Source organism: Haliotis cracherodii, unplaced genomic scaffold (genome assembly GCF_022045235.1).
Source record: "Haliotis cracherodii isolate W230 unplaced genomic scaffold, xgHalCrac1.p SCAF_21, whole genome shotgun sequence".
Lineage (NCBI taxonomy): Eukaryota > Metazoa > Mollusca > Gastropoda > Lepetellida > Haliotidae > Haliotis > Haliotis cracherodii.
The window spans coordinates 13,492,196-13,508,316 of record NW_027266277.1 but is presented as its reverse complement, the minus strand read 5'-3'; the positions used below and the strand labels follow the sequence as shown (position 1 = coordinate 13,508,316).

At 39.5% G+C, this 16,121-nt stretch overlaps 1 protein-coding gene across 1 annotated transcript in view; it reads left to right on the top strand.

The window, feature by feature from the left end:
• LOC139470838 (peroxisome biogenesis factor 2-like) overlaps positions 1–3,455 on the top strand; it is a 37,406-nt gene extending 33,951 nt beyond the window's left edge. The window contains exons 6-8 of the mRNA XM_071253154.1: positions 1,061–1,108; positions 2,436–2,642; positions 3,261–3,455. Coding sequence (XP_071109255.1) covers positions 1,061–1,108; positions 2,436–2,642; positions 3,261–3,368 — 363 coding nt within the window. The 3' untranslated portion in view covers positions 3,369–3,455. The remainder of the gene's footprint in view (positions 1–1,060; positions 1,109–2,435; positions 2,643–3,260) is intronic.
• Positions 3,456–16,121: the final 12,666 nt, after the last annotated feature.

Sequence of the window (16,121 nt, the reverse complement as noted above, 5' to 3'; positions counted from 1 at the left end):
TTCTCACCCACCCTTCACTCATTACATCTACCCAACCAACCTTATTCTCACCCACCCTTCACTCATAACATCTACCCAACCAACCTTATTCTCACCCACCCTTCACTCATAACATCTACCCAACCAACCTTATTCTCACCCACCCTTCACTCATAACATCTACCCAACCAACCTTATTCTCACCCACCCTTCACTCATAACATCTACCCAACCCACCTTATTCTCACCCTCCCTTCACTCACTAACTCAGTATCCAAACCACCCAACCACTCACCTACCAATCCACCCATATATACTAACTCACCCTCCCTACCAACCACTCACTCACTCACTCACTCAGTATCTAAACCTCCTTACCACTCACCTACCAATCCACCCATATATACTAACTCACCCACCCTACCAACCACTCACTCACTCACTCACTCAGTATCTAAACCTCCTTACCACTCACCTACCAATCCACCCATATATACTAACTCACCCACCCTACCAACCACCCACCTACCTCCTAACTCACTGACTCACTGAGACACTCACTCACTCACTCACATACTCACTCACTTACTCACTCACTTAGGAAGTATCTAAACCTCCCTACCACTCACCTACCAATCCACCCATATATACTAACTCACCCTCCATACCAACCACTCACTCACTCACACACCCGGAAAGTATCCAAACCACCCAACCAACCATTCACACTCTCTCACCCACCATCTCACTCACTCAGGAACCATGAAAAATGTTGTCCTGTGGGATTCAAACCCCAGAAATTTGTGCAATTGGAATACTATTATTAATAAAAGTATTACTTTTATTCTTTGTTCCAAAATTTGAAAAATGGTGACATTTGTGTTTTTCATTTTACTCAGCGTCTCAGCCATGTATCTATATGATGCTTGGATTCCAGAGTGACCCTTTGGTCTCATAACTGATCCTTGTGCAGGTTGAAAGAGAGTGCTGCAGAAAATAAGTGTGTTAAGAACTCCAATGGACTTTTTTGTTGTCAAGTACTGAATAACACCCTCAAATCTAACAACAACTCATGTTTCAGGTCAGCTTTGAGTACATGACGAGGGAGCTGCTTTGGCATGGCTTCTCGGTAAGTAGAACAGCCGGGTGGTCTCGGTAGGTAGAACAGCCGGGTGGTCTCGGTAGGTAGAACAGCTGGGTGGTTTCAGTAAGCAGAACAGCCGGGTGGTCTCAGTGGGTAGAAAAGCCGGGTGGTCTCAGTGGGTAGAACAGCCGGGTGGTCCCAGTAAGAAGAACAGCCGGGTGGTCTCAGTAGGTAGAACAGCCGGGTGGTCTCGGTAGGTAGAACAGCCGGGTGGTCTCAGTAAGAAGAACAGCCAGGTGGTCTCAGTAGGTAGAACAGCTGGGTGGTCTCAGTAAGCAGAACAGCGGGGTGGTCTCAGTAGGTAGAAAAGCCGGGTGGTCTCGGTAAGCAGAAGAGCCGGGTGGTCTCAGTAGGTAGAACAGCGGGGTGGTCTCAGTAGGTAGAACAGCCGGGTGGTCTCGGTAGGTAGAACAGCTGGGTTGTCTCAGTAAGCAGAACAGCCAGGTGGTCTCAGTAGGTAGAACAGCCGGGTGGTCTCGGTAAGAAGAACAGCCGGGTGGTCTCAATAAGCAGAAGAGCCAGGTGGTCTCAGTAGGTAGAACAGCCGGGTGGTCTCAGAGGGTAGAACAGCCGGGTGGTCTCAATAAGCAGAAGAGCCGGGTGGTCTCAGTAGGTAGAACAGCCGGGTGGTCTCAATAAGTAGAACGGCCTCGTGGTCTCACAAGGTAGAACAGCCGGGTGTTGTTTGTTGTTAACGCTGCACTCAGCAATATTCCAGCTATATGACGGCATCTGTAAATAATTGAGACTCGACCAGACAACCCAGTGATTGTGACTCACCTTTTATGGCAAGCTGGGTTGCTGAAGACCTATTCTACCCCAGAATCTTCACAAGTTTTCTTAGAAGTCGAGATTGCAGTGTGTTATTGGGTGGGTGGGAGGGTGAGTGAGAGAGAGAATATTCCAGTAATATCATGGTAGGGGGACATATTTTCACACATTGTACCCATGTGGAGAATCGAACACAGGCCATTGTTGTGACAAGCGAGTGCTTTAACCACTAGGCTACCCCACCTCCCTAGTAGACAATACATTTGGTGAAAACCTTGTCTTGGGTGCACTCTTATGAGAAGGGGGCGGTGGTGTAGGCTAGTGGTAAAGTGTTCGCTTGTCTCGCCGAAGACCTGGTTCAGTTCCCCATATTGGTACAATGTGTGAAGCCCATTTCTTGAGTCCCCCGTCATGATATTGCTGGAATATTGCTAAAAGAGTGTAAAACGATACTCACTCACTCATACAAGAAGCCCTGGTTGCTTAAGATCTGTTTTACAACTTTTCACTAAATTGATTCCAATCCTGTTTCTTCCTCCAGGAATTCTTGTTCTTTGCCCTCCCACTAGTCAACTTACAGAGAATCAAAAACACTGTGGTACGTTGGACATTCCCACGTCGGACAACACAGCGCCCCCTGGTGGAGAGATCCCGACACCATCTGACTTCATGTGGTGTGTGTGGGGAGTGGCCGGTTGACCCTCAAGAGATCGGCTGTGTACATGTGTTCTGCTACTACTGTATACATGTAAGTAAATATATATTTCTCCTTAGGCCTTAGTAAATTAGGGATGGGGGGAAGCCGAGTGGTTAAAGCGTTCACTCATCACGCCAAAGGCCTGGGTTCGATTCCCCCCACCTTGGTACAATGTGTGAAACCCATTTCTGGTGTCCCCCGATATGATATTGCTGGAATATTGCTAAAAGCTGCATAAAACCATACTCACTCACTCACTCAATAAACTAGATTTTCATCCAAAGGTTTTGACAAGAGTTGCACCCCTTGGGCATGCCAGAAACCTGTTATCATGGGTATGAATCTTGGTTCAGTCAGCACCATACCAGTGCTTGTGGGTTTCACCAAAGTGGTAAATGTCTGAGACTTGCATCACCTCGGGCTTTACTCCCACTTTAAGCTGACACACCGTAATATTACTGGAATACTATCTGAAGTGGCAGTAAACCCAACTCACACCAGAAATGGGCTTGACACGTTGTACCCATGTCGGGAATCGAACCCGGGTCTTCTGCGTGACGAGCGAACGCTTTAACCACTGGGCTAACCGACATCCCCAGAGGGTTACAGTTATATGTGAATAACCATACATGCAGATGAACTGAACTTGTATATATTCTTCTCTTTCAGAGCAACTATAAAGCAGACCCTGGTTTAACCTGTCCCCTGTGTAATAAGGACATTCCCGACTGTGACAGTATTCAGTCTGTCCGACTCCGGATACAACCACAATCCTGATTGGCTGGAATCTGTTAAGCTTTACAATGCCTTTATTAAAGGGAGACTATGTTCTGTGGTCTGGGCATCTACATGCAATTACTGCAATGTGTGAAATAAACTATTGTCTATGACTACATCAGATGATGTTTGTGTTCAGAGTGGTGTTTGAACTACTTCCTATACTGGCTGGGAATCGGTGCCCCAGTTGTCAGTGACACACCATGTAATCAAACTACTGTCAAAAGGGTGTAAGAACCAGACACACTGTTACATTTCTTGCTGGAAATTTAATGCTAAAAACATCCTCCAAACTCCAAACCACTAGTGTCTGGACTCTGTCGGCTACGACAATTTTTAATATACAGTAAACAACGTTTATAACGAACACGCTTATAATGAACCGACGGATATAACAAACATATTCTTTTCCCTGCCATTTGCTGTATATGTGCTGTATATATGCTTATAACGAACTACTGTTATATCGAACTAATATCAGTGGTCCCTTTGAGTTTGTTATAACTGTAGTTTACTGTATTAGCACAACATTTGTCCAGTAAGTAAAGGTTGGTTGGTTGGTTGGTTTGCTGTTTTACGCTGCACTCAGCAATAGTCTAGCTGTATGACAGCGGTCTGTCAATAATTCGATCCTGGACCGGACAATCCAGTGATTAATATCATGAGCATCCATCCACGCAATTGAGATAGATGACATGCATCAACAAAGTCAGTGAGCCTGACCACCCAATCCCGTTAGTCGCCTCTTACGACAAGCAAAGTCGCCTTTTTCGGCAAGAATAGGTTCTACCTATTCTACCCCAGAATCTTCACGGGTCGGTAAGTGAAGGAAGCCGGCAAGCTTCATCAGTTGTAAACATCTCCCCAGAAGCCAGTGAACCAGAGAACCTGAAATGAAGTACTTGTTCCCACTAACGATGACACCCCCAATTTGTACAAGAGGTTTAAATCTTAATTTAAATATGGCCACCACAGCAACCATATTGTTCGATTTTCCTGAGTAATTATGCACAACATAGCAATGCTGACAGCTTTTAAACTGGTTTACTACACGGGAGGTGAGCTACAGTGCTTTGGTGTTTTTTTATGTTTGGATGGATTCTTTTCTCAGTTTATCCTGAGGTGTCCTCGCAGCTATCTCACACAAGAGTAGGTTCAAAGATACACATGATATAATTTGTTTCATTTATTTTCTTGTCATTTTACTATCAACCACTGGGTGAACAGTGGATCAGTGCTCTCACTATCAACCACTGGGTGAACAGTGGATCAGTGCTCTCACTATCAACCACTGGGTGAACAGTGGATTAGTGCTCTCACTATCAACCACTGAGTGAACAGTGGATTAGTGCTCTCACTATCAACCACTGGGTGAACAGTGGATTAGTGCTCTCACTATCAACCACTGAGTGAACAGTGGATTAGTGCTCTCACTATCAACCACTGGATGAACAGTGGATTAGTGCTCTCACTATCAACCACTGGATGAACAGTGGACCAGCGCTCTATAAACCACTGAGTGAGTGAACTTAGAAACGCCCTCTCCCATAGATTTACATGTATGCTTTCAGTTAATAAATCAAATGACAGAAAGGAAAGGAAAGAGATAGAGAAACGTTTGTACATGCACACTGCTCACTCAAACCTTTTTTGTTGTCTTTATATCTGTATGTACATTCCTAAAAACGCTTTCGTTCACATAATTAGGTAAAATTGCATTTCCAACTAGCATCAGGTCAAGTATCTTTCACAATTAACAATAGTGAGTGCATCAATTTTCGTTTCTAGCTGATTTAAATAAAGGACATTCAATGAAAAAATGATATGAATTTTCACATGGGTTGCCACATCGGCATTTTGGATCCTCGTTTAAACTTTTTCTAAATAAGTCGTTTTTTAATTCACTGTCATCATATCTTAATTTTGTATGTATTATGTTAATTCTCCATTAACCATATGAGAAATATGATGGAACTGTATGACTATCTGTTCTTAAACTGGATTTAAATCGAGGGAATGTTTCAATATTCCTTTGCTGAATAGGTAATGTATTCCACAATTTGATCGCGGATGGTATAAGCGAGGATTCAGATAACTTAGTTCGTAATAGAGACATAGTTATATTGTGAGCGGTTCTCAGGTTGTATGTTATGTTTGTCCCGACAGAGTGAGGTACAAGATCTTTAAGGTATGAAGGTGTCATATTGTTATACATTTTATAGAATAAACACAATTTACGTTTTCTCCTGCGCTCTGATAGGGGCTCCCAGGAAGTTTCGAAATATAAATTTTGGACGGAAGTATAGGTTGGTAAACCAGTTACAATTCTTGCTGCTTCCAGTTGGAGTTTTTCTAATCTGTCACTCTGCTCCTTGGTACAACCGTCCCAAACTTCCCATTCAAAATGTGGTCTAATAAACATTACATAAATCTTAATTAACACACTACAGAGCATATACTTAAGCTTTTCATTGAATGAATCATCTTTGATGTTGTTTTAATAATTGAATCAATATGACATGACCACTTGCCCGATGACGACAGTATTACACCCAGGTGTTTGTGTGTTTTAACATCTTCAATGTTTTGATTATCCAAAATTAATTTCAAAGTTCTCTGCGGCTCTTTTGTGGAAACAAGAATTGATTTTGTTTTGCTCGGATTATATAGAATTAACCAGTCTTGAGTCCATTCATTAATTTTTGCTGAGTGCGGCGTTAAATAAAAAACAAACCCAGAACAAACCTTCTATTCCTACGACTAATACTATTACTACTAATACTACTAGCTGGAATATTGCGGAGTGCGGCGTTAAACAACAAACAAACAAACTACAACTAATATCATCAACATATTAAGCATGCATGCTCCCTCTACCTGCGTAGATCGATGGTCATGATATCAATCACTGGATTGTCTCGTCCAGACATATAGCTGGGATATTGTTGAGTTAGGCATGTGTGCGTGCGTGTGCGCACTAGTCCAGACATACCGATTCATAGTCCAAGCCCACTGCGATACCATGCCGCAGTTTAACATGAGTACTCAGACACAGTACACTGACTCCGAGCCGACCAGTTCTTGCTTTAGCCCCTTATAATGTCGAACCCCAGACAGGGTAACAACAAGTACCAAGCTCTACCACTAGACCACGGAGGCGATCTTGTTTGAAACGAAATTTAATGACTGAGTAAAGAAATCTGACAAGGAATGTCCGAACATTGATTGTACATCTTATCAGAACAGAAATATCATACAAATCGATCTTATAGTTTCAGTTTAATCATTCCAACACCCAAACTCATATGTGAAAAATGGATATCATTTGCGTCCGTTCATAATTGTTATGCGTACACGGCGCAATATTTTGCCCCCGGTAAAACCCTGGTGTCTCTTCACATTTTGTTACCAGAATTCTGATCCGATTCTTAACATGGGTGCCATGTTCACCATATTTAATAAAGATTTTCTGTTGATTATTTTTGTACTTATAATTCCAGTATGGGTGTCTCTGGAATATGCATGATGTTTCTGTTGATAAGTTTGGCATTTTCGTGGTAATTTTGTTTATAAATAGTTTTATTATGTTGAAAATATCACAACAAAAGCGGTTGTGCCACAGATTTATGCATGTGACAGTATATTTAAATATATCATTATAAAACTGATTATTAATCCTTTCACCTCTCCGTAACTTCAGCTTGTTTTCCCCCTTTCGCCATATCTTCTGAGTTACTGAGTTCGGTTTTACGCCGCTTTTTGCAATATTCCAGCAATATCACGGCGGGGGACACCAGAAGTGGGCTTCACACATTGTACCCATGTGGGTTTGTTTGTTATTTAACGCCGCTCTCAGCATTATTCTAGCTATATGATGGCGGTTTCTAATTTATCGAGTCTGGACCAGACAATCCAGTGATTGACATCATGAACATCGATCTACGCAATTGGTATACGGTGACATCAGCCAAGTCAGCGAGCCTGACCACCCGACCCCATTAGTCGCCTCTTACCACAAGCATAGTCGCCTTTTACGGCATGCATGGGTTGCTGAAGACCTATTCTACCCCGGATCTTTACGCGTTGTATCCATGTGGGGAATCGAACCCGGGTCTTCAGCGTGACGAGCAAATGCTTTTAACCACCACAATGCCACTCCCCTTACCCCCCCCCCCCCCCCCCCCCCCACACACACACACACACACGCCCCACCCTACCCACCCCGATATCCTCTGAACCACTGGATATCCGAAAAACTGATGTTACGAGCAAACACAATGATATCGAGTCAACTCATAAACGACAATTTCCACACTTGAAAACTTGACCAAAGACCATGAAACTATAAAAAATCAACGACTGCAAAAACACACTATAGAGCATTTGATCATCTAATATATTTTTTAAACGTTTTCAAAGTGTAAGCGCTTGCTTTTTGCTAGCTGCACCGCTATGTTGCATTCCAACCATATACTGAGGGGCAAAGGAAACGATACATCTCAGTGGATTTTATCATATCTTTGATTTTCAATTAAACAGTTAGCAATATCATACACAAAAATATTATACTGGCGCTTTGCTAGCTTTCAAAAAAAATCTATATGGTTATATTTTTAAAATATGATTTGATTTTGAACTTTTAAAAATTTAAAAAAATATATAATTCAAATAATACACAACTGTTGATGGGTATCTCAGATATCTTATCTTCAAAATCAAAACATTTGCTATTTTCGGCATAAATTAACAACATTTTAAACATGTTGGGGGTCATGTGGTTGCAAGTTCATTTCCCACCCCAGTCTGCATTGAACCAATATATTTGGACACAAAATTACCCAGCCACAGATTACTTTTCACAAACTGTTGAGAAATGAATGATGGTTAAATACTAGTAGATATAATCAAATTTAACAACAGTTGTTTTAATTTTCCATTCGATTAAACACAACCTTTGACCCTCAGTTAATATATTTTTGGCTCGTGGGGTACTTTTTACATATTGTTCATAAATATTTTGTATTTTTTTGTCATAATGATCATAATGATTAAAATGCATTAAACTGCTTAAGGCGCTTGGCAACTCACTCCACTGTATCATATCCCCATTCTATTATGATGAATACCGCTAAAAATTACCATTTATTAATAAAAAAAACATGTACGAAATTTTGAACAAAATCCAAGCCAAATTACGGAGAGGAGCGTCAAAATCGGCTCTACATGGTGTACCCATGTGGTGAATTGGTGTGACGAGCCAACGCTTTAACCTGGCTAGACAAACCCCACCGCAAATGGCTTTGTCGGTTAAGAATATTTACATAAACAAATGTCAAACAGGTCAGAAGTGTTGTATATTTCACGCAGGTGTTCACCGGAAAAGTCACGTGATGTCATGGTTTCGAGTTTAGCCAATCGGGAAACACTTCCGCTGCACGAGTTTTTCCTGCGCGTAATCCAGACTCAATCCATCGAAGCAGACGACGCTCCCTTTATCAAATGCACCGGTGCATGTTAAATTAATTTCAACAAGCTGTTTAGAATTCATTTAAAATGGAGATTACAATGGGCTTAGATCCATTTTTCTCATGTTTATATTTTTCACGCGCACTACGGTGGACGCTGCTTTTAAAACTTTGGTACGTCATGTGCATTATGAAGACTTTTCACAAGAACATTTTTCCGCGTGATTTCCTGCCCTGTCGAATGTTTTCATTCTGAAGAGGACGTTGAACAAAACGACAAGGTAAGTGCAGCAATATGTAATTAAACAATCTATTTGTGAACATATGATTATGTAAAAGTATAATAGCCGAGGCTGTAAACATTCACAGATGATGTGATATTATAAATGATACAAAACAGCACATGGAATGGGCACCTCGCCCGTTGAAGCGTTTCTCAGTCACTGTGTGTGTTAGTGTTAGTGTTAGTGTTAGTGTGTGTGTGTAAAACCTTGGGAAAAAATGTTCTTATTTATATCTTATGGGATGTACTAGAGAGTTATATCAGATTTCTATGAACACTTCAAGGCCATATATTCGGATATGAACTTTAGAAATTAGACTGTGGCGGAAGAATTATTAGAAAATGTCTCAACTGAGTGTTATGATTCTTTAAATTCTCCAATAATAGAAGAAATAAATGTAGCTATTAAGCATTATGAAAAAGAATAAACCACCTGGTATGGATAACATTTTGATTGAATATGCAGATGTTTTGATTGAGGTTATGGGTAAAGATATTGTCAAATTGTTTAATTGTTTATAGGATACGGGGTGTTTTCCATCAATATGGTCAGTTGGTGCTATTGTACCTCTACACAAAAAGAATTCCCGAGAAGACCCTAATAACTATAGGGGGAACCCTCTTCTGAGCAGTTTTGGAAAACACTTCACAAAAGTTTTAAATTGTAGCTTATCACATATTTCATATTTGTTTAATTTAATATCTGATGCTCAATATGGATTTAAATAAGGATGTGGAACCATAGGTGCAATTTTTATTTTGAATATTTGTTAGGATACGGGGTGATTTCATGGTTATATGGTACAGTTATACAGTTATAAGAACACTTATTTAAAGATAAAGGTAAATTATTTTGGGCATTCATAGATTTTAAAAGCATTTGATAGTATTTAAAGTGGCTTAAACTTAGTAAGCTGGGAATCGGTGGTACGTTTATAAATGTATAGATGTTAAGTCATGTATTAAGTATCAAAATATGCATAGCGAAATATTTGGTTATTATACCCCCATTTACGAAGTAAATCGGGGGTATATAGCGTTCCGTGTGTCCGTCCTTCCGTCCGAGCTTTTTTACGGCCCATAACTTTTTTACAATGCACCCTAGCTTCACCAAACTTTCTACAAACATTAACCACAATGAGTACTTGTCCCTTTTGCTAGTTTGAAGATTCTTAATTTTTTTAATTTTTGCCGTTTCCATGGAAACATTAGAAACTTAAACTTTTAGGGTGGATATTTGTACGGCCCATATCTTTTTAACTATGCATCCTAGCTTCATCAAGCTTGCTCCACAAATTTACCATAATGAGTACTTGTGCCTTTTGCTAGTTTGAAGATTCTGAATTGTTTTATGTTTTCCGTTTCCATGGAATCATGGTGAAACATAAATTTTGGGTAGAGTTTGGGCTGGGAGACGGGGTAAGGCGGCTGATGATGGCAGTGTTGTTGTTGTGTGGGCGTGGTGACCTAGATAAGTTGTTGGTGTAATCGAGTTGGGTAGATTCATAGATAGGTGAGGTGAAATGGGGTTTAACGTCGCGTTCAAGATTATTACACTTATATAGCGACTTATATAGTGCTAACCGACTAAGATACTATGAATACATGAATACCCACTTTATCCACACTCAGTCAAAGTATACTGATTCTGAGCCTTTATTTTTTTAACCCTCTTGGTGCCACGGGACCATAGAATATGGTCCCTCACTTTTCACACCCGCATAGTGCCAAGGGACCATATATGGTCCCGAGAAAATGCCCTTTTCAAACTGAATTTTGATATCAAACACTGAGTGCGCAAAGTAAAATTATAACCATCATCATCCCCAATCGTCTTAGCTTTAACATCGTGCACCTCATACTTTATACAATTATAAATGCTACGGATTGTCCCGCTTCTTGGCCTTTCTCTGCTATGTTTGAACACCAAGCGAATTATGATTATGCACCCATGTCACATACACGTAAATATGTTCAAAATCCGTGTTCAAAAGAAATAATATGACCTGAGTGGTCAGAAAGACATATTTTTCCCAACTGTATACTTATTCGCGTAAATACAATTCTGTTCACTCCTTTATGAACATGTTTATTTAAACGTTTTGTATAATTATTTTTATCGACTATCGGTAATGGCGGAATGGTCGGTAAACATGAGAAAACGACAGTATATATTTCCATTACATTTATAACGTTCAGTGAATGAAATTATAACCATCATCACCCTAATCTAGCATTAATATCGTGTAACTCATATTTTATGCAGTGCTACGGATTGCGAAATATGGCGAAATTAGTAAAGTGGTTACCGCGCCTCTCGACCTTTTTCTGCCATGTTGCACTTCATGTGAATTACGGCGATTTTTATATTGTGCACCCATGTCACATACACGTAACTATTATAATATCAGACAGATAATTTGAAAAAAAGAAATTGATCAGACGGGTCAGAAATATTTACTTTTCCGCAATGCACAGCTATTGGCGTAAGACTACTCAAATTAAGTCCGCAACGGAAGTGTTTTGTTCAAGTACTGCATATTTTTATCGACCGTGAGATTTAGCACGATGCTAGAGACGAAACGGCAGCGCAGATTGTCTTTCTGTTTATGATGGTAATTTACAGAAAATATTCAAATCTGAGATTTGGAAAGATAGCTATGATCGTTAATATAAAGGTGGTATAGTGTATATTTATGTGCAGGAAGTTCATGATCAAAACGTAAACTTTGAATGACCAAAGTGATCGACAGGGCATGTCCGCATCATAGCAGTGCCACGATTTCTTGTCTACCATGCACGCCCGTTTCGACAAATAACTGCTCCTTTTTTTCATATGAAATGACGAAGGGTCATGTGTGATTGCTAAAACTACCTGACCAACCTGAGCCTTTTGGCATTTAGTCGCAAAAGGAGACTTCAAAAGTGTGGCGACGACATCTCACTTGAGTCGACGCCATATTGAAAACAAATTTTGTCAAGGTCGGTGTCACTTGTTGCTCGGCCCCCGTTTCTGTCGTTGGTACACGCGATACAAACATATAATACAACTACTGAAAACATCAACATAACTTCTAAAATGATGACAGCAATACCTTTTTGCATTTGTGTTCTAACCACTTATGGATACGATGTGCTGTAAAGTTCGATTTGGATTTGTTTTTCCTTTCATTGAAACTCCTGGTTTCCTGAAATAGTATATTCCATGAGACTAATGTACATGGTACATGCTGTGATTGTAAAAGATAATTGATAACCAACTGTGTATGTATATCTATTATCAAATACACATCTCCTCAGAAAAAGGAATATGTTATGACATCATGTCAAACAGCTGATCTAATGTTGTGGTAGTCTAATGGGTATACGTGTTTTCAGTTTCCAAATAAAAATATTCTCTTTGACTGAACTAGAAAGATATAGTACATCACGACTGGGAAGATTTCCACGGCAACCGACGAGTGAATGAGACGGTTTATCATTTGACTAACACTGTCAGAATATTTGGCGCACTTTTCTAATTTTGGTATACATATATGCTTTTCATATGTTTGAGGACGTAATATTCCAAGAATGTGCATATAGTTGAGTAGTGGAATGGAATGTTTAACAGTGAGCAAGCTGTCAAAATGGATCCAATAATAAACAACCTTTTTAACGTATGGTTCAGTTAATAACAGTAAATTAAGTAATTAGATCTACTCACAATATTTACAGAATAATCGATTTCTGGATGATAAAATGTTTTTAGTGTAAATGTGATTTTTCATAATTTTAATGTTTTAAATAGATTTCACTGTATTTTTTTTTTCACTGCATTGTCTAAATTATCAAATACTTCTATTAGTGACATACGTATTTAGTATTATTAATTACTTTCTTTTGTATCTTTTATGACAAATAATTCCATTACTTTCATTGACCTACAATCATTATATATTTCAAACATTTCCTTTTGTAGAATCGGATAAAATGGGAACTGTACTGGAAATAAACAATCACACATGTCCCTGAATGTATACATGTTCATACCTAGGTGTTAAAACACTAAGGTGGTATTTATAACACAATATGGAAGAAAAAGTTGTATTTCATGGACAGGCTATGCAAGTATCTTTTGAGCAAAGGTATAAGGTGGGCAGCCAAGTGCGAAATACATGCTGAGACGAGGATGTATGTTTTCTAGTGGTCATAGTGAAGCAAATTTGTACAATTTGAGTTTTGAGAACATGAACATTGAACATTGAACACTACTTTAATTGAAGTAATTCATATTTTCCGTAATTTTCTCTTTCACTTAATCTAGACAGTATTTATATTTGTACTGTAAAAACAATAATATTGCCTTCTTTCACCTGTGCAAGTTATCATTTCCTTGTACAGTAAACTACAGTCAAAACGAGCTCCAGGGGACCACTATTTGTAGTTTGTTATAACCGTAGTTTGTTATAAGCATGCATACAGCATATATACAGCAAATGGCCTGGACAAAAAACAAAAAAACAAAACAAAACAACAGTTTTTTATAAGTTAGGTTTAAACCATTAACACATCATAACACCCGAAGTATAAATAAGCGGTCTTAGTGATTGCACAACGAAGCAATGCTTGTATGACAAAGTTGCGCCCGAGGTACGAGTGATCGAAAATAGGTTTTTGAATAGATTTGCTGACCATGAAAACGATTGAACGATTTTTGGTTGAATATGCGTGTACTTACTCTTGGGTGGCAGTACGTTAGCATAATCTCGTTAATTTTTAAGAACTTGCAATACCAGAACTTTTATCAATGGCTAGGCAGTGCATAGACCAGGCTCGCTGACTTGGTTGATGCATGTCATCGAATCCCAATTGCGTGAATCGATGCTCATGATATCAATCACTGGATTGTCTGGTCCAGACTCGATTATTTACAGACCACCGTCATATAGCTGGAATATTGCTGAGTGCGGCGTAAAACAGCAAACAAACAAACAAAAAAGCATAGATCTTTTGGATTTGTTAACTTTAGGTACTGTTGGAAGGACCTTGAGTTGCATGTTACACAATGTGGTTACACTGTGTTAAGAAATAAGGCCCCTTTTGATACAAGGTATACGTTTTAGAAACCGCGACGTCATCACAGTGTGGCACTCAGCGGAATACAAAGCCAGCTGACGGCCAGGCACCATGAGGTCCACAAGAATTACTAACTACGTTTATACCTAGCTTTTAGAAAATGTAATAGAGGAACCTAAGGACACCCAGGAAGTTTGGAGCGATTACTTGTCTTTACCTCCTGATTTCGACTTTGAAAAAAAACATGATGCAAAGTATTATTCTACTATTGAAACTAAACTACTTTCCTTTTATGTACGCTTCCTTCATTTAGCCGAGGGCTAGGCAGAGTAACAAGTACAATCTCTCAACGTCATTTGGAATGACGCGGTCGGTGATCGAACCCACCACAAGACTACGAGGGCCTGTCGATTCACAGAAAGAAGATATTCTTTATTTCTTCCATATGAAGGAAGATTACAATATGTAGAGATAAATAACGATCCCGCTCCGAAATGGAGAAATGTTGTTTTGGCAATTGGTTTGTTTGGAATATTGATTTGTTAGAGATTAATCTAAATTGTTTGCTGTATATTTAATGAAATTTGAAACTGCCGAGAATACTGCCGATGCATTAAATGGTCTGAAGAGTAAAGCTAGATTGTTTTCATAATTTGATGTAGCGCTTGAACAGAAGTTTGTTAGTGATCATGATATGAAGAGGGTTGTCAAGGTCCTCGATTGTCGGTTGTTTTGCAGTTTTACATTGATCACTGTGTTGTTTAGTTGCAAAGTTTAGATCTGCAATGGCTTTGTGAATTCATGAATTTATTTTTTTCTAAATGGGTCGAATTAGAAAAATTGTGTTTTGTAATATTTTTCGTGTAAAGGGACATGTCCATCTAGATTTACGATTTGGAATATAAATTTATAAATTTATAAATTTGATAATTTGATGCTATTTTACATTAATGTTTTGATCCTGTTGCTAAGTTGCTAAGTTGCTATGGGGGTTGCATGGGGTATGTGCCCGTGAACAATTGACTTGCCTTCACATGTGTTTGTGACGGGTGCCACCAGTGGTTCAGTATACGCTCACCTTTTCGCGAACACCTGGTATCTTTACTATTCTCGTGTGATTTATAATTACATGCTCATGATATAGTCGGAATCGTAAAATCTACTCTGCTTTACGCAGAAATTTCTATTGAATATGGTAAGGGTATTGCCGATTTTATTTATTTAAAGAAGAATGGGGGCAGAACTTTGTTGGATCGTGGTAGGGTCGGAGGCTTTGGATAGAGACTTTGACGGTGGAGCATGAAAGCTGTTGGCGAGTCGGGCGTTTTGCTGATGCTGAAGCCGGGATGTTGCTGTCGGTGTCGCTGATGGAACTTGCTACAACAGATTTTATCATGAAATACTGTGAATGAATGAATCATATTGAGTTCGTCTTTTAATGGTCTAGCTCCAGCTCAGATGCGCCAAACCCTATCATAATTAGTTGGTTTCTGATGTTTAAGCTCCAGCTCAGATGCGTGAAGCCCTATCATAATTAGTTGGTTTCTGGTGTTTAGCTCCAGCTTAGATATGTGAAACCCTATCATCACTAGTTGGTTTCTGATGTTTTAGCTCCAGCTTAGATGCGTCAAGCCATGTCATGATCAGTTGGTCTCCAGTGTTGTAGCTTCAGTTATGAGGCGCTTCCTCATATAATGAGTCGGTCTCTAATGTTTCAGCTCCTGTTGTGACGCACCACTTCATATTATGATTTGGTCTCTAATGTTTCAGCTCCTGTTGTGATGCGCCACTTCCTATAATGAGTTGATCTCTAATGTTTCAGCTCCAGTTGTGACGCACCACTTCATATTATGATTTGGTCTGTAATGTTTCAGCTCCTGTTGTGACGCACCACTTCATATAAAGAGTGGATCTCTAATGTTTCAGGTCCGGTTGTGACGCACCACT